A 25,192-nucleotide genomic window follows, 5' to 3' on the forward strand; every position below is an offset into this window, starting at 1 on the left:
GCCCACCAAAGTGTGGGTCCTTGCCTGCCAGCTGGAAAGAATTCACAGCTGAGGCAGAGGGACAGAGTGAAAACTGCTTTTATTTCTCAAAGGAGGAAAAGGAAGGAAAGTACTCTAGCAGGGAGAAGGAAGTAAAGTTCTCAAGTGAGGAAAAGGCACTTGTGTGGGGAGCCGCAGCCAAGATGGCCAGTAAGGGCAGCTACGACCTGTGGATTTTTATGGGAGGCTTTTGCCATCATGTCCTCCTACCTGGTGTGACAGAGCCAGTCAGTCCTCCTTTGAGCTTTTCAGTCCTTGTACAGGCTTTTCCGGTTATCGTCAGCTGTCATGGTACTGGTGGGTGTGTCATTTAGCATGTTAATACATTACATTGAGTGTATGATGAAGCCTGAGATCCCCTGGAAGTCAAATACTCCACCATCTTGGGCTCCATAGGTTCTAACCAGTCTTGTTTCTGTCTGTAGCTGCCCCCTGAGACTTAGATAAGAGTAATTGGTTTCTGTTTGAGGGAGGGGCAAGGGTATGATCCTGGGGGCAACAGATTTGGTAACAAAAAGGAAAATTGCTTTTAATCAAAATGCCTGCAGTCTGGTAGACCCAGCATCTCCCCCACCCCCACCATAAACTATCTCCAAAGATTCTGTTCAGCCATGACTGTTTTAAAGGGAAATGAAGGAATTATCTCAGTTAATCTCTGAGATAGGTAGTCAGAGTCCTTGCCATGCCCCGGTGCCTGCAGGCTTGTCCTAATCAACGGCTTGAGCCTGCTCTTCTGTGACTCAGGGAGGCCTGGGAGACTTCAGCTTTTCTATAAACAAGAGGCAAGGATGGGGTTGGGGGTGGGTGGCGCCAACAGGGTCCTGCTCGGTATCGACATTGAACAAGTATTTTAGCCCTTCTGAATCCTGGTTTATCTGTTTAAAGTGGGATGAAATCTACCACCTTATAATGTTAGGAAGATTAAACAATTAACAAGGATAAAGTGGTAAGCATGGTACCAGTCATGTAAGTGCCTACTAATATTTGCGCCTTTTCCTTTCTTATCCTATTGTAGATTCCTTTTCAGACAAAACATTTTGATTTACAATTTTTTAAAAAAGGCATTTGTAAGTAGTTTTGAAAGTTCTTTCAAAAGTGAACCACCATACTTTAAATGTGCTTTATTTAAAAAAAATTATTCTTACAGAAGGTAACTTAGAAAATCTCAGGCATTTCTAAGCCCTGTACCAGGTATTATTCTTAGTTCAGCGTTAAATTAAAGCTCACAGACAATGTTGAAGTATTTCAGAGATTATATCATTAGATGATGTAGCCAACATCTACTTTTTCAAGTTGTTATGACTGCATTTTTTAATTGCTTAACCGAGTGCATATCAGGTAAAGTGCATCAAAGACAGCGTAACTACTAAAATGAAGCAGACTCACAATGTCTGTTTCATTTCATTTCAAAGCAATAAGCAAATGTAGGAGAACATTTTCATGAATATTTAAAGACAAAAGGCAGCTCATCAACAAATGAAGTAACAATATTCATCATATAAGCAGATTTGGAAACTTTGCAGTTGAGCTGTCAGAATAGCTTAGTCTTAAGGCCACAGTCCAACATGATAGATATCATTTATGTTGCAATTATTTGTGCATTTAGAAATCAATAAATATTCTTGATAGGAAATAGTGCATTCATATTCTAATTTTTTTCCCCCAAGTGATAGAACCCCAAACACTTGGTAGTAACACTGTCTTTCTTCTGGGCATATCTTGTGCCTCTGAGTTATTAATACTTAAGATGTTCTTGGGAGATAACATATATTACTCTCATTTTAGACAGTCAGGTAGAAGTACAAAGAAGTGAAAGAACAGAATGTTCCGTTTTACTTGTGGCTGGCAGGAAAATGTTAAAGCCCTTCTGACTCACAGACTGACTCACCAGAGGGCAGAATCTTCGATACGTGTTATTTAGTGATTTGCAGAATGACCCTTACATCTAATATCATTACCAGCTTTCTTAGGGTCATCCTGAAAGTATTTGTAGGTGTGGAGTTTTGCGGTAAAGGTCATTATCAGAAAATGGGGGTGGCAGTCATCTGGCGTGGATAAGCTGTTGTGGCAGGTATTGCTGTTTGGTCGTGGTTCTTTTCTGCAGAGTCTAGATTGCACCTCAGAATCCTTCCCAACATATTGCTCAAGGCAGCTACTAACAATTAATCACAGGCCAGAATGCAATTACTTTTCAGGCTTGACTTACTATTTACTAAATTAATTTGCACTAAGAGATTATGAATTTACTTGAAAGTTGAGAGTCTATCATATTCGTGGTCCTATCAGGCCCCAAAGTATATGGGCTTCAGTTTATGCTCTCATACTTTCTTATGGGTCAAATAGACATGCACACGATTGTAAGACAGATTACCTGTATTATTGGTATGAAGGGAATAGAGAAGGATGCAAGATTAATTTTAGCTGGGAAGATTTGTGAGTGTAGTGATTTTGGATTTTGAGGGTAGGACCTTCAAGGTAGTCCTTACAGCTTTAGCAAAAGCATAGGAAGTAGAAACTACAGGATGGATTTTGGGGAATGACAGTGTATCTTGGCTTGAATGTATAGTAACTCTGCAGTGATAGGGTAGAAACGAATAGAGAAGCTTGATCTCTGTGCAGTGGATTTTGGGTTTTATTTTATTGTTCGTAGGCTACGCATGGTTTTTAATCGTAGAATGACATGATCAGATCTGTGCTTTGAGAGTGGCTGTTGACAGTTTGACTAGAAGTGGGGTCAGAATCTTGATAACATAGCAAGCCTTTGTAGTAATGCAGAAAGAGATGGTGAGGGTAAGAACTAGAATTATGGAATGGAAATGGTGAATTTAATAAAATTTTAACAATAAAATTGATAAGTGAAACATTAAATTGAGATTGAAGTCGAGAAATTTAAATGGTAATTTATGAAAAAATAATGTCTATTGACTAAAAAAAATCCTTTTTTCCCCAAACATCCATTTTTATGTTTTTTAAGTATATTTTATATAATATTTAACAGAATTTTAAATAATTTTTTGGCTAGATTGAGCCTTTGTTAAGAGTCTTGTTTGATACTGAATAAATTTTTTTTAAATGCAGTTTTTTCGTTAAAACTTTTTAAAAAGCAATTGTATGAGCATATTTAAAATATTTAAACAGTAATTATTTAAAGGTGAAAAGAAGTCTTCCCTTCACCTAATTCTCACTTCCCTAATGGTAATCACCATTAACAGTTTGTTAAATATACAGGTGCACACACATCTCTGTGTAATCTTTTTCTTTCTTTCTCTCTTTCTTTCTCTTTTCTTTCTTTCTTTCTCTCTTCTTTCTCTTTCTCTCTTTCTTTCTCTCTTTCTCTTTTTCTCTTTTTTCTCTTCTTTCTTTCTTTCTTCTTTCTTTCTTTCTTTCTTTTCTTTCTTTCTCTTTTTTTTTTTCCTTCCTTCCTTCTTCTTCTTTCTTTCTTTCTTTCTTTTCTTTCTTCTTTCTTTCTTTCTTTCTTTCTTCTTTTTCTTTCTTTCTTTCTTTCTTTCTTTCTTTCTTTCTTTCTTTCTTTCTTTCTTTCTTTCTTTCTTTCTTTTCTTCCTTCTTCCTTCCTTCCTTCCTTCCTTCCTTCCTTTCCTTCCTTCCTTCCTTCTTTCTTCTTTCTTCTTTCTTTCTTTCTTTCTTTTCTTTCTCTGTCTCTCTTTCTCTCTTCTTTCTACCTACCTACCTACCATGTTACTTTATAAAAATGGGATCCAGTGTACAAGATCTTGAAGTAGCAAAAATGAACATGTTCATTTACTTGTCCTGAAGGTTGTCTTTCTGTAGTATACAATAACAAAAAGCAAAAGCATATAAACTTGAAACTTTGCATAGTAATCAAAATTTTAGTATTCTATCTTACTTAGGAATGATCTAGCAAGCCAATGATTATCTGTTAATTAATTCAGTTTAATATTAGTCTAAGGTTTTCAATTGCCTTAAAGTTCTTTGAAGTTATCTGTAAGCTGGTATACTATATAAAGCATAATTACTGTTGAAATAAAAAATTTGTCAGAATAATCATTCAGTTTGAATACAGTTTTACATTTTCATAATCTGAAACATGGTGTATGAGTAATATTGGCTTATTTGATCAATAAGCCTATATACATTTTACAAAGTTACTCTAGTGGAATTGAAATGTATGCTTATACTTAACTGGTAAAAGAAGCAAAAGATAAACATATTTTATTAACTAGTTTTGTTCGCCATTTACCGTATTAATTTTATGAACTTGGCTCTTAAAACCTTTCTGAGTTAATTTCTATAAGAATAATTTTAAAAAGTATAACACATGTAAAATATTAGAATATCAGTTTCATTGTTTTCTCAGAATTTTGGTAATGTTCAGTTTATATAAATAGTGCATTTTTATCTCTATAAGCCAGTCAGAACGGAGCTGCTTTTAGAGATGTATAATCCAATTTATTAATACCCTTTCTGAGTAGGAAAGCATTATGTACTCACAATGAGAGGTAAAGACCTTTTTAAATTAATAGACATATAGCCTTATAGACACTGAGAGAGCTTATCTTTTCTAATACTACAATTTCACCCTGGCTGCAGAGTCAATTCAGAAACCCGAACTTTGATCTTTCCAGACACCAAAGAGCTATTCTCCTTCCTAGTTGGCGTGAAATTCTCAATTGATTTGAGCTCAAGATAGGTAAACAAGAGAGCTAAATGAACAAATAACTAATGAAACAGATTCTCCTTTTTCTCTCACCCAACACAGAGTAGATATGTGTATACCATTAATTTGTTTACAGATCACTGAATGGCAGTCCATAAAATCAAATTCTCTATCATTATTGTCACCAATGGGGAATAACTTATTTACTGCAAATAAACTGAAACAAAAACAAAACAAAATTTACAAAGTGGAAAGTTAAAGTAGGAAGCAAAATTAGCAAAGTTCTATTGCTCTTAATTCACTTCTGGGAGACAAGAAAAAATATACCCATGAGGTGTGCTGTTCTGGCAAAGAAATTACCTAGCTGTGTCAGGTGAGTATCTTGGTGCAACTTCCAAAACTATTAAGGAATAAGCTTTAGAAGAGAATTAAATCATAACCCCCATTTCATTATAAAATGAACACATATTGAAGATTTTATTTATCTTATTATTAATGAGGGAGTCAGAGGTATGTTATAGCTGGTTCAAAGGAGAACGTAAAGAACAGGTACATTTACTGATCAGGAATATTGAAGTGAATTTGCAGATGGATGCAAAACTGACTTCTTCCGCCATGGTGGAAGCCAACTGAAATGGGCAGAATTGATTTGTATTGTCTGTAGACAAGAATTGTTTGCTTTCCCATTAGTTTTCTACATGTTAACCTCCATCTTTACAGAATTGTAAAATAGCCCAATGACAATTCCTATAGGTTTTAATTATCTCTAGAGGCTGCAGCATTTCATTGGAAGGATCTTTTTTGTTTATTCAAAAGTCTTAACATTTTCTTTACAAAGTAAATTTTTTTCAGTCTGTATTCCTGAAGAATTATTTCTTTATCCTTGATATTTTATTAGTTTAATTTGGATATGTATTTGGACCTATGGTTTAGTGTATTTTTCTTTCCCTTCTGTAGATTTTTTTTTTCCACCTTTCTTTTAGGGATATTTTCTATTATGTCTGCCTGCTTTTTCTCTTCTGTTTGCTTAGTTATTCTGCTTCAGGAATACTAATTATCTTTCAGTCTCTGTCCTACATATTTTATCTAATTGCCTTGGTATCTTTGTCCTTTTTTCTCCTCAATACTTAGGTTGTCTTAGATTTTCCCCTTTGCCATTTATTTGTTTTCAGTCTTTGGTTCTTTTTCTTGCTTTTTTTCAGATTCATTGTTCTTCCTGATTGATTTCCTTAGCTCCATAACTTTTCTTTTCGATGTACCTGTTTTGTCTTTTAATCTTTGAGCTTTTGATTTTAAATGTATGTTTTTACTAGGTTGTTCTGTTACAGAGAATTCACTGGGGATTCCCTTATTTTCTTGTGTTACGTTTTCTTTCAGACAAGGTTCTTCTTCTGTGTGCTGTAGTCATTATTTGTCTCTCTCCTTTCACCCTCTTGACTTGGATGGCGAAGTCAGGACTCTGTATCTGCCCTAACGTGGGTGAATTCTCCTTGACACCTTTCCCAGCTTAGCCGTGACTTTGTCTCCTCCTTTGACTGCACCCCCTCAATACACCCTTTGGGCGGTGTGTGTTATTCTCTGTCTGCTTCTCTGTAGTTGAAGGGTGTAAGGTGGCATTGGCAGGAGAGCTCTCCTGGGGCCCCAGGCTCTCCCGTCTCCTTAGATTTTGTTAAGTGTCCTGTACTGGCCCTATTCCATCCTGCGGAGGGTGTAACATTTCTAGAGGTTTCAGACCCTTCCCTCAACTCAGAAGAGTACCTTGGAAGTCGACAGACTCTGGTGGCCACACTGCCTCAGCTGACGTTTCAAAGCTTCTGGGCTAAAGGTATTCTGGGCTTTTCTAGGGCATGCCACATCGGGTATTTCTTTCCAAACTGGAAAATATTTATTAAGTTTTTCACCTTTTATTAACTCACCAAATTTTTCTCATTACTGCTTCTAGGCAGTATAATCAGACTAGGAGCCAGACCACACTGCACAGAATCTTTTTCTGGCCACTACTTTGTAAAATTTAGAGGTTCTTAGTTTAAGCATCTTCTTGTTTGACGGAAAAATTTTTAGGCTGAAAAATTACACACTCACACACACAAGTGTGTGTATATTCTGTCCTTTTTATTAGTTATTGGGGTAGGAAGTTCTGTAATTCTGTTTCACTCCACTGTCTTTACTTGAAAGTCTGTATGGTTTTCTGAATGTTTACGTCAGACATAATTAATAATGTATGCATTCTAGAAAGCCTCTAATTCTTAAGATCAGGGACGACTTGAAATCGATTTTTTTAAATTAAAAAAACAAAACCAACAAATTAAAGACGATGTTTTAAGATCTCTCTATATATATATCTAAAAAAATCAACGACCCCAAGGCATGCGTTTTTCTTTTATTTGAATTTTGCTCTTGTGTGTGGTCTTACAAAATTTTTGTATAACTGCAGTGAGCGTGTAGTGACCGTATTATATTCCTGTTAATACTAGGACATTTTAATGTTTTTATCTCATCTTTGTAATCTCATCATGTGATATAATTTATTAAGTAGTTACTCAAACAGAAGACATTGGTTTCTAGTTTTATGCTCTCGTTTGTTTGTTGAATCTTTTTGTGTTTGTTGTTTTTTATTGTCTCTAAAATAAAATTGAGAGGTTAGATTAATGGACTAATCAATGTTTATTAACTCACTGTACTTCTTACCCTGGCACTAACTGTAGTGCATGTTTATATTGCTGGGTAGAAATTCTTTTGAGGTAGTTGCTTAAAATGACAGCTGATAATGTCAGCTCTTAATACCAAAAGACTCTTTTTGGTGCTGTTCTGTTCTTTACCTACATCCTTCTCATAAATTTAAAAATGAAAGTTTTAAAATGTATCCCAGTTTTTATAAGCTCATGTGTGCTTTAAAAACAACAACAACAACAACAAATCAAAAGCTTTTATTTTTAAAGGAGATAATATTACCCAAAGTGAAAAAATAATTTGGATTGGAAATTGGAAGATGTGCTATAGAAGTTTTTTTAATACAGATTTGGTAGTCTAATTTTATTATTTCTTGATTTTGCTATCATCATTCATAGCCCAAGGTTATAAAAGTGCTTACAAAAATGTTCTTTGTTTTCTTCTAACATAAAGTTGTTAATTCGTGCATTCAGTATTTATTGAGTTCTATAGGAATCATGAGTAGCTTATGGGCTTTGGTGCATTTAATTATGTAAGAATATGCATTCATATTGTGCAATAATCCATGTAATTATCCTTATTTAGGAATGTTTAATCTACTTTTTTGTCTCCTCAGATTCTGTCAAATTTTAAGAACAAATGCACCTTATAGCTCATGGAAGAAAAAACACAAATCAAGACTTTTTTGGGTTCCAAGTTGCCAAAGTATGGAGCAAAATCTGTGAGAAGTACACTGCAGCCAATGCCAAATGGGAAACCTGTTAATTTATTGGGAACTTCCAAGAGTAGCAACGCCAAAAGTTACATCAAAAGTAATGGCACTGATTGTTCGTCATCCCATTCATTTAATTGGAGAACGGCAAATAAATACCAGTTCAGTGCGCAAAGTCCCGAAGAGCCTAGCAGTACTCAGAGTTCACATGATAGCGTAACTGATCCTGAGAAACATGCACCTGCTCAAGGAATGTTTGATAGAAATGGGATAAAGGGAGGTCTGAAAAGTATTTCTTTACTCACATCAAAGTTAGTAAAGCCACCCACTATGTTTGTGTCATCTACAGAGGAGTTAAACCAGAAGTCTTTGTCTGGACCATCTAATTTGGGTAAATTCACCAAAGGCACATTATTAGGAAGGACTTCATATGCTTCGGTCAGTGCTCCAAAGTCACAGTTGAATGGCTTTTATGGAAACCGGTCAGCTGGTAGCATCCAAAGGCCTAGAGCAAACTCCTGTGCCACCCGCGACAGTTCTGGAGAAAGCTTAGCACAATCCCTAGACAATATTAAATCTCTTGCTTGTGAAAAAATGGTAAGGTCACAAAGTTTTTCACATTCCATTCAGAATTCATTCCTTCCACCTTCATCTATAACCAGATCACATTCCTTCAATAGAGCTGCAGATCTTACAAAGCCTTATCAGAGCCAACAACTACCCATTAGAGTGCCTCTGAGGTCAAGTATGCTAACCAGAAATTCCCGGCCGTCAGAAGTACTCAATGGGAACGAACATTTAGGGTATGGGATTAATAGGCCTTATGCTGCTGGTGGAAAGAAGCTGGCTTTACCGAATGGTCCGGGTGTAACTTCCACTTTGGGTTATAGAATGATTCATCCCTCTCTACTGAAATCAAGCCGACCTCCATTTTCTGGGACTATCACAGTTGATGGCAATAAAAATTCACCTGCTGACGTGTGTATAGAGGAAGATGCTGCCCTTGTGGCTAATGACAGAGCTACTGAAAAAAACCAAGAACGAATTGAAAATGCTAATTATAGAACAGAAAATGACCAGACCATGAAGCACGATGCTAAAATTAGATACTTGAGTGATGATGTGGATGACATTTCCTTGTCTTCTCTGTCATCTTCTGATAAAAATGATTTAAGTGAAGACTTTAGTGATGATTTTATAGACATAGAAGACTCCAAGCAGAACTAGAATAACTCCAGAAGAAATTTCTCTCAAAGAAGAAAAGCATGAAACTGTACCACCAAAGGACATATTTGATACCCCCAAGGAAAATGAAAAATCCTTCAGTAAAACTGATGAATGGATTGATATAAGTGTCTCTGGTAAATATTAATGTCCTAAATTCTTTTTTTTTTTTTTGCTCTCCTCCGAGATAATATAACTGAATTTACACTTAGGATTCTCTTTTGATTGATTCCAAGATACTAACAGTTTCCTGGAGGGATGGATCTAGATAAAATTGGAATGGGGCAATGTTTGCCTTCCTTGTGACTTTCGTTCCTGTTTTTCACTCTAAAACAATATCTATAAAAACAGTCTTCCCTAAAGTATCTTACTTTTGTTCTTCTTTGACTATCATACACATCCTACCTGCTTCAAAATTGTTTTTTTCTGCTTCCTCCAGTCAATAGCAAGCCATTTTAAAGCATCTCCTCCCTTCACTGCTATTTGTTAAGAATAAAGCTGTACCAAAGGGTAAATGAACTTTTATGTCCAATCTAATTAATTTTTTTAATCTTAGGCAATGCTCATTTTATTTGAAGGAAGACATAGATTTTTTGCTTAGCAAACTTACTAGTTATACGTTCAGAGGAGCTTTAGTTATTTTTTTATTTGAGGAAAGTGATATAACACCTGCTACACATTTCCTCTTATACTTGGTTATCCTGGTGCTAAATGCTGGGAAAAAATGTGTGTGCATATCTAGCCTGAGAAAAGAACAAACTGAGGGATTGACTGTGGGCAAGTAGTCTGGTCAAAGGACTAGGCAGGCCCTCCCCAAAGACATGCATGAACTCTTTACTGTGGGAAAGTCTTCTAGTTAGGAGTGACTGCTGGAGCAAGTTATTTCCTTATAAGGAGGCAACAGTTAAATGATAATACACAGAGTGAGGAGTTTCCTGAGCAGTCCTTAAAAATAAATATCTTAGGAAATATTAAAAGAATATGAGGCTTACATTTCTAGAAATATGATAGAAGTGAAAGATGGCTCTGAATTTTCTTTATGTCTATTGGGAAACAGGTTATTTTTAAGATTTTGTGTCTTGACTTTTTTTGTCTCGATTTAGAAAATACTAGTTACGTAGGCTTTTTTTGGCCTACTTTTTGCTCTATGTAACATAACAGATTATTAGAGCTTGTATTTTCTGAACCTGAGAAATAATTATATTTTTGTGAATTAATAACCTTTTTTTTTTTTTCTGTCTCTTAAAAAATCAGTTGAAGACAGGAGTGAATGTTCAAAACATACATCTGGGAATAACTTGGTTTCACCAGATACAGATTACAGAGCTGGTTCTTCGTTTGAACTCTCTCCATCTGATAGCTCTGATGGGACGTACATGTGGGATGAAGAGGGCTTGGAGCCCATTGGAAATATCCACCCAGTTGGGAGCTATGAGTCCTCCGAGATGAACAGCATAGTATGTATGGATTTATATACCCTTTTGGAACGTTTTGTTTGCCTTCCTATTGAGAGACTTGGGATAGTTGATTGGAATTTTTAAGTTTATGAATTAACTCCTAGTTTGAGAAAATGGGAGTTCATATCTGTTAAGGGCTTATGAAACATTTGGTCTTAATATTGAATAAAGCATATTTTCATATACACATATTTCTAATATAGTTGACCCTTGAACAACATGGGTTTGAACTGCGTGGATCCACTCATGTGAATTTTTTTCAGTAAATACTGCAGCACTACACGATCCGTGGTTGGTTGAATGTGTGGATGCAGAGCTGTGGATACAGAGGGACTGCAGGTGTGGAGGGCTGACTGTAAGTTACATGCAGATTTTCTGCTCTGGGTGGGGTCAGTACCCTAACTCTCTCTGTTGTTCAAGGATCAACTGTACATAGATAAATGCGCACACATACACACACGCACACGCACCCACACCCACACCCACACAGACGCACTATACCATTCAGATTTAGCTAGGCTAGTGGTTCTCAAAGTAGGGGAAGGCAATGCCTGGAGACATTTTTGGTTGTCACACTGAGGGGTGCTGCCTGGCAACTAATGAGTAGACACTGGGGTTGCTACCTGTGTCCTGTAATGCACAAGACAGCACCTACAACAAAGAATCACTCAGCCCAAGATGTCAGTAGTGCTGCTGTTGAGAATCCCTGGTCGAGGCTGTGCTGATGTCGCATTCTCAGTGCCAGCTCTTAGTGGCTTAACACAATAAAAGCTTATTTTTTACTCTTGAAAAGTCTGTGGTGGAGCTGGACAACTCTCTAGGGCAACAGCCTTCAGCGTTCTAAGCTGCTTTGATGCTGGGGCCTTCACCAACTCCTTTTGAGGCCCCTTGTCCCTGGTAGTGAGTGGTGGAGGATCTCACACCTACAGTTACTGGCTTTGGCCTGTAGGTGGCATATGGCACTTTTATTCACAACATATTGACCCAAACTGATCTTACGTACTGAATGGGCAGGAAGTGTAATTTTACTGTGTGCCTGGAAGATGAGGCAACCAGATATGGATGAGACTTACCACATATTTATACATGCATATATTAAGAAACATTGCAAGTAATGTGGACTGTATGCCATATGAGTGACGTGTAGTCGATGTGATTAAAGTTACTTCCTGTTATTGCTCAGTATATAAAATACGATTTTACAGTAGTAGTATGGGAAGTTTGGTAGTCTTTGTGGGTATATTAAATTACAGATGGATATCAGAAGATGTAATTTTCTGCACTCATAAACCTGTGACTTGGAAAATACAAATATTGTTACCCGAGGCTTGTTAAGTTGCACAAACATGGAGAGGATACACACTTAATTCAGAGTCAGCATTTCTGTCTCATTAGATAAAGGAAGTTCATAAAAGACTGCATTTTAGGGCCTTACATGCTTTCTTCCTAGGACTTTTTAAGTGAGTATGATTGAAGTGGAAATGAGCATTGTGTCCAGCAGATGGCAGCAGTAAGCCACTCAGTACCTGATATTTTTTGGATAGTTCGCTGTTCCTGTAACTTAAATGATGAAATAACTTCTAAAAGATTTCAGTACACACCTGGATTGACCATTAGTCTCTAAGAGACATGAAGTTCCTCCATGACCATTTGGCTTGTGTTTTTTGAATGCGAAGCAACAAAAGTTCTTTCTGTGCTTTGGAACAAAACAGTGTCATTCTGTTCAGATCTAAGAGGAAAATTGAGAAAGGATGGAGAATTGATGGCAAAAGTTGAAAAGAGTGTGTTGAGACATACTATGATAATGGATTTACCATTTTTGCTCTAAAATGCTATCATTTTCTGCTTTTTATATTTTAAGTTAATGTTGTTAGATATGTAGCTATTCAGAATTGTTTCCTTGGTGAATTGGACTTTTAGTCACTGTTTATCCTCTCTAACCCTCATTAGGGTTTTTGTCTTAAGGCCTCTTTTTTTTTCAGAATTTTACCAGTTTTTTAAATATATTTTCCAACCTGTTACTATCAACCTTACCAATATATAACTAATAGATTATTATTTTAAAACAGTACAATCTGTCTTTGTCTTTTTCTTTTAATCAGTGAGTTCAATTCTTTGTTTGCATTTATTGATATACTTGGAATTCACTCTGTCATCTTATATTTTTATTTAAATTGTCTTTTTCTGTTTCTTCTTTCTCTCTTTTTTTTCTAAAATAGTTTATCTGACTTAACACCAAAAGAACTTTAGCACATTCTCATTTTTCTTTGTCTCTTCATTGCCTCTCACCAGAGTCATTTCCTGATCTCATGTCCTCCCCCTACCAGCGCCACCATGGCTGTTCCTTGCATCAGTGCTCATTCCAGTCCAGGTCCAGATAAGGAGCTTTCACTAGAGTGTTAGTAAACCAGGTCTACTGCTAAAACACAGTGTAGTTCAAACCCATTATTTAGTTCAGCTGACTTTCTCTTTGAAGAAAGCGGTAGTCTTGATACACAGTCTGATACAAGCTCCTTATCTTGTCACGGACCCTAACAAATAGTTTGCATAGCACTTGTCTAGAATCAAGACTATTTTTTGTTTTGTTTTGTTTAAATACTATCAGTGGTTTGTTGAGGTATCATTTAAATATAATACAGTGCACAAGTCTTTAGTATACAGCTAGGGAATTTTGAAAATGTTTAACAATCAGCCACATTTAGGATATAGAGTATTTTCATCTCACCCCAATATTTCCTGTGCTCTTTGGTCATTCTCTTACCCAGCCCCAACCCTGCCCCAGGTGCAACTACTGTTCTGATTTCTGTCGTTATAGATTAGTTTTGCCTATTCTTGAATTCAATATAAGTAGAGTTATAGACACGTGCTGTTTATGTCTGGCTTCTTCCAATCAATGTTACGTGCATATTTATTAGTTGTAGTTTGCTCATTCTTTTTGTTACATAATATTCCATTGTGTGAATATACTACAATTTATTTTGTCGTACTGTTGATAGACATTTAGGTTGTGTCTGGTTTTTGGCTATTGCTCCTACTCTGAAGATTTTGCATTATGTTTTTTGGTGAACATTTATGCATTTCTGTTTGTAAAATATGTGGGAGAGGAATCCCTGGATTACAGGTTATACTTATGTCCGTATCTCTAGATGCTTTTAGTTTTCCAAAGTGGTTGTAACCAGTTTACACTCCCGCTAGCAGTAAGTGAGCCTTCCAGAAATTCCACTTCCTAGTCTATACCTGGTGTTGTCTGTCTTTTTGTAGTTTTGCTCTTCTGGTGGGGTATAGTAGTATTGCATTGAGATTTTTGTCTTGTGTTTTGTAATAACTGCTTGACTATTTGCCATTAGGATACCCTCTTTTGTGAAGTGCCTTCTGTTGGTCTGTATGTATTTTTTAATTGACTTGTAAAAATCCTTCTTATATTTGGATATCAATTTTTTTATGTACATACGTATACCCATGTATGTGTATACAGTTTATATATGTGGATTGCTTTTACATCTCTTAACAGTACCTTATGAAGAATAGAAGTTAACCATTTACCATTTTTTCCTTTATTATTAATACTTTTTTGAACTGTAAGAATTTTTTGTCTACCCTAAGGTCATGAAGATGTATTCCAATGTTTATTTTTAAAAGCTTTGTCTTTTAACCTTTCATGTTTAGATTTACAAGCTATCTGGGAGTCATTTTTGTGCATGGTGTGCACAGGCAGAGGTCAAGATTAATTTTTTTTCTTTTTGGAAACATCTTTTCCCCACTCTATTGCAGGGTTATCTTTGTTATAATTCAGTAACTGTGTGTGTGTGTGTATATATATATATATATATAGGCTCACTTTTAGTACGTTGGTCTCTTTGTTTAAGCAGTGTAGCACTGACACAAGATAATTATTGTAGTTTTAAAATAAGTATTGACAGCTCGTAGTGTAAATCTTACAACTTTGTTCTTTTCCAGGGTTTCTCTAGTTGGCTTTTTGTAATCTATTTAAATGTTAGAAGGAATTTGTCAATTTCTACAAAGAACCTGCAGGGATTTTGAATGGGATTGCATTGGATTTATAGATCAATTTGGGGGAGAAATGACATTTACTATAGTGAGTCTTTCATTTTATGAATTAGGTCTGTTTCTCCATTTATTTGGAACTTTGAGAAGTATTTATTGCTAATGTTTATACTTTTCTGTAAAATTTTATACATATTTGCCTTATTTATAGGTATTTTATTTTGTTGCTATAAATGGTACTTTAAAAGTTTTATTTTCTAAGTTTTTGTTTTATATGTAAGTATACTTGATTTTGTATTTTGAACCAGTTTTTCAGAAACCTTGGTAAATTCACTTATTTGTTTTAATAATTTGCCTGTGGATGCTTTTGGAATTTCTACATATACTATATAATGATTCCATTTGCAAAGACTCTGTCCCCCATCGCTATCTTTTTTGTTCTGGTTAGGACCTCCAACAAACGTAATGTTGAATTGAAATGGTGATTCAGGAAATGGATGGAGAATGTAGAATTTCGGTAAAGTTTTAATAGTTCACCATTAAAATTTCTGTGTGTGTGTGTGTTGAGGGCAAGATTGTAGATGTCTTTCATCAGATTAAGGAAGTTCCCCTTTACTTTACTTGCTGAATTTTTGCTTTGAGTGAATGTTAAGTTTTACCAAATATTTTCTCTACATCTATTGAAATGGTCAAATTATTATTAATTTTTCTGTCAGTGTGGTAGATTGAATTTCTTGATTTTCAAATATTAAACCACCTTTCCATTTCTGGAACAAATTCACTTGGCATTTGGTTGTGATGTATTATCCTTTTAAATGCCTGTCAGTTTGATCTCCTAATAATTTATTTAGGTTTTTTGCATTTATGTTCATAAGCATGATTGCTGTATAATTTTCCTCTTTTGGGGGAGGGGTAGTATTGTCATTTTTTGGTATCAGGATTATATTGGCTTTATAAATGAGCTGAAAAATGTTACCTTTTTGAACACTTTGAAAGAGTTTATTTTATATACAATTGACGTGACTTCTTCCTTAAATATTTAAAAGAATTCACCAATGAAACCTTTTGAACCTGGAGATTTCTTTGTGAAAAGGGTTTTAATAACATTTAGTTTTTAAAATAGATATTGGTCCATTAAAACTTATGTCTATTTCTTTTTTTGTTGGTTTTTGAGAATTTGTCCATTTCATTTAAGGTGTCATTTGTTGGTGAAAGTTGGTGAAAGTTGTTCAGGATTATCCTATTTTTTTAAATCCTCATGGTCTTATAGTGCTAACTCACCTTTTTATTCCTGATATTGGTAATTGCTGTTGCCTCTTTTTCTTCATTTCAAAGAACCAAATTTGGGATTTGCTGATTTTTCTCTATTGTTTACTTTTTTCTGTTTTATTGATTTTTGGCTTATATCTGTATTTCCTCCCTTCCACTTTCTTTTAGTTTAATTTCGTTTTTCTTTTCCAAAATTCTTGACATGGAAAACTAGAGCATTGATTTTCAGTCCTTTCTTTCCCATAATATATACATGGGTTCTCTTAAAGAGAAGGCTTTATTAATGTAATAGATAATTCATTTATTAGCATCTCAGTAGTAAATAAAACAGTGAGTTTCTTCTAAACTGCCTTACTTTAAAACAATGAGTTCTAAGCCATGTTGAGAGGCAAAATATAGCACAATGATTAAGAGGCAGGGCTCTGGGAAAAGCTAGATTACAACTCCCTTCTCTGTCATGTACTAGCTGTGTATCTTTGGATTCTCTGTTTCTTTCTTTTTCTTTTTTAAAAATAAAATGGAGATAGTAACAGTACCTACCTCCAAGGCTGGTATTGGAAAATACATGCCTGAATGTTGTAACAGCCGTATGATAATGGTTGCTGAGTATTTTGAGTATCATCTCAGATTACCCCATGGGATTGTTGTGAGCATTAAATAAGGTCATACATGTAAAATGCTTAATGCCAGGGATATAGCAAGAGCTCATTGTTTTCATTTTTTGTTTTTTTACATTTAAGACTTTAGTCCATCTGAAGTTTCCTCTTTATTCATCATTTTTTTTATTTTTGTAATAATCCTTTAAAGTAGCTATGGACTAGTTACTAGCTCCTATTTCAGATCTGGGTGAATTTCACATGAGTTGAGTTAGTTGATATTGATAGATTGGGAACTAGTTTACTGTTACACTCTTAGTCTGGTATTCTTGATTTTCAGCCTTATATCTACTGAGGATAACCGAGCATTTAAAAATAGTCTGTTTATTTTTTACTTATTTATTTATTAAAAAATATTTTTTTTAGGGGAGGAGGTAATTAGATTTATTTATTTACTTATTTTTTAAGTGGAGGTACTGGGGGTTGAACCCAGGACCTTGTGCATGCTAGGCAGTCACTCTACCACTGAACTATCCCCTCCCCTGAACTTTTTAAAACTCAGTAAACTTTTAATTGGTATTTAACTTTTTTGAAGATGAAATACAGCATTTTTTGGCTGGCAAATATTGTCAGAATCATATTTTATGGGCACAATTTTAGGCAAAAACATTTCCCACTGTCATAAGCAGTGAACAATACTCAGAATCTTCTTTGGTACAATGCTGTGACGAGTATAAGGCTTCTCATTGTAGAAGAGTTGAGTTACGGTGTCATGATGACTGATTTCCTAACACTAAAATATTTAGGGACTGATAATTTTAAGTCATCGCATGGAGTGCTCTTATTTTGGGGAAGGATTTTTATAGAAAGCGAAAGAAGCAAAGTTGAACAGGGTAATCCCTGTGTCTAGCTTTATTTTCCTGTTTTATGAGCCTTGACTTACCTTCACGTAGTAAGCAGGTTTAGCCTCTTTATCATTTAAATAGAATCTTTTTCACTTTAAATATAGCTTGAAGCTCAAGCAATGCCCCTCAGAGGGAGAAAGGGGCAGGATTCAGAGTACAGGTAAAGGAAAACACGACAGTTGATGCTAAAGTTAAATATCCTCAGAATTGTCTTCATTCAGTCACTGACAGAGGCAGTGGAGAAGGAACAATTAAGTTAATGACGCTCCCGGATTCTGGGGTCTTCTACTTTTAGAAGAAACATCTACCCTAGGCTACCTATTATCACATTCTAAAGAAGTTACTGTTTTTGCTGAGCCTCTGAAGAAATTGCCATTCCAATGAGAATTTCCATTCTCCCCATTCTGCCTCTCTTTCCACCTCTAACCCTCAGTGTTTTAACTATATGCAGTTTTACAAGATTTTATATCCAGTTATTAATTGTGCTGGACTTTACCACAATGAACTTTCTAGTAGAAACTTTTCAGCTACCCAAGGTCAACTGGAAGACAGTCTCGTTAAGGAAAATGAATAATGGCAATTAATAAGGATAATGGCAGCTTCTCCTTACTGAGTACCATTTTATGTCAGGCAAAGTGTATCTACTTGATACTTCCCTTTACCCTGTCTGAAAATTGAGTACCAGTGCCTGTTTGATCACTAGGCAATTTTTTAAGTGCAAAGGCTTGTTTCTAAACTGTTTTTAAATTAGATTATAACGTGAGGTTGAAAAACCAAAACACCAAAAACCTCTCCTTTGAGTGCTTTTCACATACCAGTAGGTGGTTATGCCCATGATGCTAACACATTTTATTACACATTTCTTTACCTGTGTTTTATTAAGGAACAACTGGCTAGATTTGGGTTTCTGCCTTGGTGACTGACGCTGGTAGACTTTTTTGAGAATTAAGTGTATGTTGAATGTTGCAGTATTCTGGGCAGTAATTTATATGGGAATAGAAGTCCCCTAGGTTTTTTTGCACTGACTTTTGGAATTTCCTATAGTCCAAACATGTAGCAGAGGAATATCAGAATATCAAATTTGGTTTGTATTTGTCATATTTGGTTGTATGTTGAATTTTAGAGGCGATCCGATGAAGTTTTAATTATTCTCTAGTTTTGTATCCGTGATCTTACTGTCATGTAATTTAGCTTGGGTTATTTTGCTTTAAGGGAGAGACTGGGCATGCTTTAATCTTTTTGAAGTGTATTCACATATATTATCTCCTGTTTTCCACCCCATTCAACAGCCTTTCATACCACTGTCAAAACCATTTTTGTTAAACTCTGGTGAGATCATGCTGCTATTGCTTTAAATCTTTGTGTTCAGGGACCCTTTATCGTTCTGCTTCGGCCTTACCTGCATCTCCACGTAAAGATTATTTATCATGATTTTATTTCTCCAAATGCACCCATGCTGTGCCTTTGCCTGTGCTGTACTTTAGAGCCTAGCATGCTCTCTTCCATGATTCCTCTGCCTGTCATGTTTATTCATCCTCTAAGGCTATATTCAGACTGTTGCTCTCTCCCCTCCTGCTAAGGGTTAACTGTTCAATGATGAGACCTCAGAGAACTTGTAAGGCACACCCTGGTTTTCTGCTTGTCTTCTTCCTGCTAGATATTGAAAACTGCTGCTTTTCATCTTTTTTTTTTTTTTTTTTTGCACTAATACTGACTTAGTAAGTAGTCAGTGAATCGTTCTTTTGAGTTACGATCACTCCCTCCTCTCTGTTTCCAATCATACTGCTTCCTCCTGGTTTTAGCACTTTGTTTTGCCTTGTGGTGTACCACTTTGTATTGGCCTCTCCACCTACGCTGGGATACTTTTGAAGGCAAGAACTTCTGTGTCTTACTCATCTTTCTACCTGTCCCAGGGTAGAACCTGCTTACAATTTGAAGTGAAATTAGGAACCTGGATAAGTAAAGGACCACTGATGTGAATTATATTTAAAATTTTTCACTTACTTTGTAAAATTCTCATTTTATGATGTTTAATGTCACCCTTCCCTCAGGTTTTACCATATATCTTGAATCAGTATTAAGTTCCTTGTTATTTATGTTTAAATTCTATTATTTCATTTTAGAGAAAAGTCTCAAATTTTGGTCTGTGGTCCATAAGGCTACTTTCACGGCTGAACTTCTGACTGTCATGGTATCACACTATTTGTGTTCACGTAACTTGTTTTACTTAATGATGGCCCCAGGGCCCACGAGGAGTGATGTTGGCAGTTTGGAAATGCCAAAGAGAAGCTGAAAAGTGCTTTCTTACATGAAATGGTGAACGTTCTTGACGTAATAAGGAAAGGAAAAATATTGTATGCCGAGGATGCTACAATCTAGGTAACGATGAATCTTCTGTCTGTGAAATTGTGAAGAAAGAAAAAGAAATGTGTGCTAGTTTTGTTCTCATACCTCAAACTGGCCAAAAGTTAGGGCCGCAATGGGTAATAAGTACTTAGTTAATATGGAAAAGGCATTAAATTTATACAATAAGTTACTTTGGGAGAGAGAGAGACTATATTCACATAACTTTTATTATAGTATGTTGTTATAATTGTTCTATGTTACTATTAGTTATTGTTGTTAATCTCTTACTGAGCCTAATTTATAAATTACTTTATCATAGGTGTGTATGTACAGGAAAAAATAGCATATATAGGGTTTGATGCTATCTGTGGTTTCAGGTATGCACTGAGAATCTTGGAAAACATACTCCTCGGATAAGGGTGGACCACTGTCTCTGTTTCCTTTGTCCTCTGGTTTTCTGTTTGTTATCAGATGTCAGCCTTTGGGGAAATGGTTCATATGCAGTCTTACTGAAGAATATCTATTTTTGAAAATCAAAACAAAACACTCAGATCATCTGCTTCCTCTCTTATTCATCTCTACGCTGAACTGTAGTAGACTGGGGGAAAGATAGGGAAAAGGGCTAAGTATATAGCCTCTATATATTTCTTCTTTTTGATTCATTTATTTGTTCAGCATATATTTTTTAATTTCCGCGTGTGCTACTGCTAGTTACTGAGAAATACATATGAAGAAAGAGACTGTTGGCTACCTTGGCAGAAACCCATGATCCAGATTAAGAGAGGAGACACACTTGTGACCATTAAAGGAAGGTGCCATGTGTGTTACTGAATAACAGTATATACCAACCCATTTTGAGTTCAGAGTTTGGGGAAGTTTGTATGGTATTTCAAGAAAAGCTTCTTTATGAGTTTAAAATGATGATTTTTTTTTTTTTTTGGCTTTGTTTGATTTCTGTCTCCTGTTTCCTTGGGATATATTAACAGGGGCCAGCAAGATACAACTTTAAGGCTGCCTACCTACTTTTGTAAATAAATTTTTGTATCTGTAAAGTTTAACTTGTAGTCTGTGGCTGCTTTCATGCTACTGTGGCAATACTGGGTAGTTTCAACAGAGACTGTATATTGCACATAAACCTAAAATATTTACTACTTGGCCTTTAAGAAGTTTGCTGACCCCTACATCAGAACACTGCAGAAAATTTTAAAGATTCAGTAATTAACTTTTTAAACCAAGTCTGTGGAAACTCTGTAGACATTCAGTTTTCTCTCTGTTATCATTATGATGCCATTCTTCGTCTGGCCCCCAGTGGAAGGCATCCATCAATTCACTGAACATATTTAAGTGAACATTATGTGCAAAGTACTGAGGATTACAGTGATCAAGACAGCTCCAGGCTGTTTTAGTGTTTATATTCTATTGAGGCACATGTAGTTGAAATATTTAGCTAACTCATTAACTGTCTTCTATTGATAAGTGGGGAGAGTGCTGCAAAGGAGAATTACAAACTGAAAGTAAATTATTGAAAAACCTGGTTTGGTATGGATGTTAGGTAAGGCTTTTTCAGGAAATGATGTTTAGGCTAAGTTGGCCCAGGGATACAGTAGGTAAAAAGGGTGTATGTAAATTGGAAGAACATTAGGTGTTTTTGGTAAATGGCCTGTGGAAATGCCTTGAGGTAGGACGGGATCGTGGAGTGTTTGAGGAACTACGAGAAGGCTAGGCCGCTACAGCCTGAGCACTGACAGAGAGGGGAGGAGTGACAGGAGCGAGGAGGCTATTCAAGTACAGCTTTTATGGGGTTCAAAGGGTGTGGCTCTTTCTCCTAAAAACTGAAGGGAAGCTGTTGGAGGATTTTAAGCTGGAAAGGGACATAGTTCAATTTATATTTTTAAAAAATTCTCTGTATAAAGATTGAATTAAAAGGAGGTCGACAGTATGCTAAGCTGTCATTAAAGTGAGGGATAGTAGCTGCTTGGGCTGAAGTGGTGGCAGAGTGGAGAGGTAGAGGGGTCATCAATTTGGAAAACAGGTTTCAAGGGTACAACTGATGAAGTTCCCTATTGACTGTAGGGGAGAAAAGTGTCACCGCCTCACTTTTAGAAGTTATGATTAGTACTGGTGCTCTCATTCATTCTGCCAAAATCTTCCTAAATTGCCAGTTGGATTGTTTATTTTCTTATTGGTTTTTCCATTCTTTATAATGTCAAATCTAAACTCCTTGACCTGCTCTCCATGGTCTGTTCTCACTTTATACAGATCTATCTAGTTGCTTTTAATCTCCAGTTCCTACTATGTGTCTTGAATTTAGTTGATATTTCATATTCTCTCATCACTCTTTTAGGTTTCTGGCACTAAATAAGGACTTAATGTATACTTGTTGAAATGGGTGCCATGATGACATGCCATTTAATTCAAGATAAGTAGAAGCACTTAAACTAAGTATAATGGTCAATATTCAATATTTTTTCCATACACATTGTGACATAATTTACTAAGTAAGTTTCTAAGGTACCACGTGTCATAATAGCAAGCTGCAGGTAACTAAAAATGTGACGGTAGCATACATGTGATAGTGGAGTGACAGCTTATGGAAAGTTGAGACCGTCCTAATAATAGGTAAATGAAAATCTCAAACTGATGTTAATACTTTCAGTATGCTCTGATACAGAATACAGAACTAGAAGGCATAGAAGGGATCTAACCAAGCTCATTTATTTTATAGTTCAGGGAACAGAATGAGAAGAGGAAACTAAATTTTTCTTAATTTCACTTTTTTTGGCCAGACTAGTGAATCTTCCATGTGTATTTAATTATTAGCATAGCTTCTTTTTGGCCAGTTAATGGAACTTTTGGGTTTGAAAAAAGTTTAAATTTGTCATATGTATTTGTTGTGACCCTTCAAACATACTATTTTTCTTCACTCTATGTTGTTTCATGTAGATCAAATCTATTTAATATGACGTTCAATTCAGTACTTACTTTTTTAAGCTTTTGCTACATCTCAGGCTTACTGTTAAGTGCTGAAGTTACTGAATATACGTAAGGCTGTCTTTGTCCTTAATGAATTCAAAATGTAGTATGATAGGTGAATATAAATAGATAATCATGGTATAGTTTTATGAGTGATACCATGTGTGCTGTGTCAGCGTATGCTTGGTATGCTAAGAGGAAGTAACATCGAAGTTGAGTTTTGAAGAATGAATACAAAGTTGACCAATTGGTCTAGGAAAGGAGAGAATACGCATTTTAGGCATATGAAGTAGTGTGTACAGTGACATGGAGGGATGACAAAATCATGAGGTACAAGGGGAATATCAGCATTGCAAAGAGTATAAAGTATGAAGTAGAGAGTGGTTAGAGACAAAGCTGTGGAATTCAGAAGGTGAAATGAAAGAAGAATCTTGTATCTCAAATCAAGAAGACAAATGGTTTTTATAAATCAGATTCTAGAATAGTATAAGACGAATATAAATATTTTATCAGTATCTATATTCCATATCTTTATGCATCCTTCCTGTCTATGTGTTGGGACCATGAGCAAAGTGTTCTGAGCATTTTTTCTTTTTCATTTTTTTTTAATAAAAATGGAATTATTGGATTATCTAAACTCCTTCTGGGTCAAAGCCTGTGTTTCAGAGAAAAAGTGACTTTAAAAGTAGTTTGTTTGAAAAAAAAGTAATTTGGTCACTATCAAGACCCTTTCACCTAGCATACTTGGCATAGAGTTGATGCATAATTAGTAATATTTATGAAGAAAATACTGAATTCTGTGAGCCGATTCAGATAGCATTATAAACTAGTTATGGTTAGTGAGGACACTGAGGCTGAGGAGTTAAATGCTTTTTACTAATTGGATGAATTTCAGGAGTTATTGAAGTTGCTGTTCTATCCTGAATGAGTAAATATATTTCAACTCAGGCAATTTTGTTTTATTGTCCTGTGGTAGCTAGAACAAAAGCCAGAATGTACTGCCTTTAGGCTCTTCAATTTTTCGTGACATTTAGGTGATATTCCTCCAATCTTTTTTTATCCCTTTCCCAGTTTTAAGAGTCAGGAAGCCTATATTTGCAGAGGCTGCTAACTTGATAGTTCAAGTTGAGTTGCGTGGAAGCACAGATGGAAAGTTAGTCTGTGGGATCTACCTTTTAGTATATGGTGAAGTAGAAAACAGCACGAGACATTAGACCAACCATCAGGAAGACCTAGCTATAAAATCAGTGTTTCATGCGGCATAATTTACCGGTGTTCGTCATCGTAAGAGTTGCGTCAAGTGATATGAGACTTTTCCCTTTTGAAAGCCTAATTTTTTTTCTTCCATCTGGCATTTCTTGCCCCTTTTCTTACTTGTAGTGCTGGAAGAAATGGGAATATTTATTTTGAAAATTCTCTCTGCTGGAAAATTTTTAATTTCCTAAATATACCTATTTGTTTTGAGATTTCTTTATTAGTAGTTAAAGGACTTCCTGGCTAATTTGAAGGTGACCAATAGGAATGTTTTACCTTCCCACAGGTGGGATATATGATATAACTTGATTTTTATAGAGAAATTTTTTATAATATAAGAAGTTCCTGTGTACCCTTTCTTTATCATCGCCTTATGTTAATGTATTATGTAACCGTAGTTCAATCGTGAAAATCAGGAAATTAAGTTTAATACAGTATTAACTACCCTGCAGATCTTACTTGAAATTTGCCAGTTTTTCCACTAATGTCTTTTTTGTCTGATCTAGAATTTAATGCAGGATCCCACCTTGAGTTCCGTTGTCCAGTCTCTTTAGGCTCCTCCATTTTGACAGTCCTCTGTTTTTCTTGCTTTCATAATATCGATAGTTTTGAAGAATACTGACCATTTGGAAAATAACCTTTAGTCTGGGGTTGTTTTCTTATTATTAGATTGTGATTAGGCATTTTTCATAAGAATGCCACAAAAGTGATGTACACTTCTTTTTAGTGCATCATATCAGGGAGTACATGATTTCAATATATGTTATTACTGATGATGTTTAATTTTTTTATTGAGTTATAGTCAGTTTACAATGTTGTGTCAATTTCTGGTGTATAGCACAGTGTTTTAGTCATACATGAATATACGTATATTCATTTTCATACTGTTTTCACCATGAGCTACTATAAGATCTTGAATATATTTCCCTGTGCTGTACAGTATAAACTTGTTTATCTATTCTATATATACCTGTCAGTATCTATAAATCTCAAACTCCCAGTCTGTCCCTACCTACCCACCTCCCCCCGGCAACCACAAGTTTGCACTCTATGTCTGTGAGTCTGTTTCTGTTTTATATTTAAGTTCATTTGTCTTCTTTTTTCTT

The 25,192-nt window shown here is 35.5% G+C and overlaps 1 protein-coding gene across 1 annotated transcript in view; it reads left to right on the forward strand.

Moving 5' to 3' along the window:
- Positions 1-25,192, forward strand: part of CCSER2 (coiled-coil serine rich protein 2) — a 125,332-nt gene that overhangs the window by 19,433 nt on the left and 80,707 nt on the right. Inside the window, 3 exon segments of the mRNA XM_032491609.1 lie at positions 7,962-9,272; positions 9,274-9,418; positions 10,536-10,738. Of these exon segments, the coding sequence (XP_032347500.1) occupies positions 8,001-9,272; positions 9,274-9,418; positions 10,536-10,738 (1,620 nt within the window). The 5' untranslated portion in view covers positions 7,962-8,000.

Source organism: Camelus ferus, chromosome 11 (assembly GCF_009834535.1).
Source record: "Camelus ferus isolate YT-003-E chromosome 11, BCGSAC_Cfer_1.0, whole genome shotgun sequence".
NCBI classification, from domain to species: domain Eukaryota; kingdom Metazoa; phylum Chordata; class Mammalia; order Artiodactyla; family Camelidae; genus Camelus; species Camelus ferus.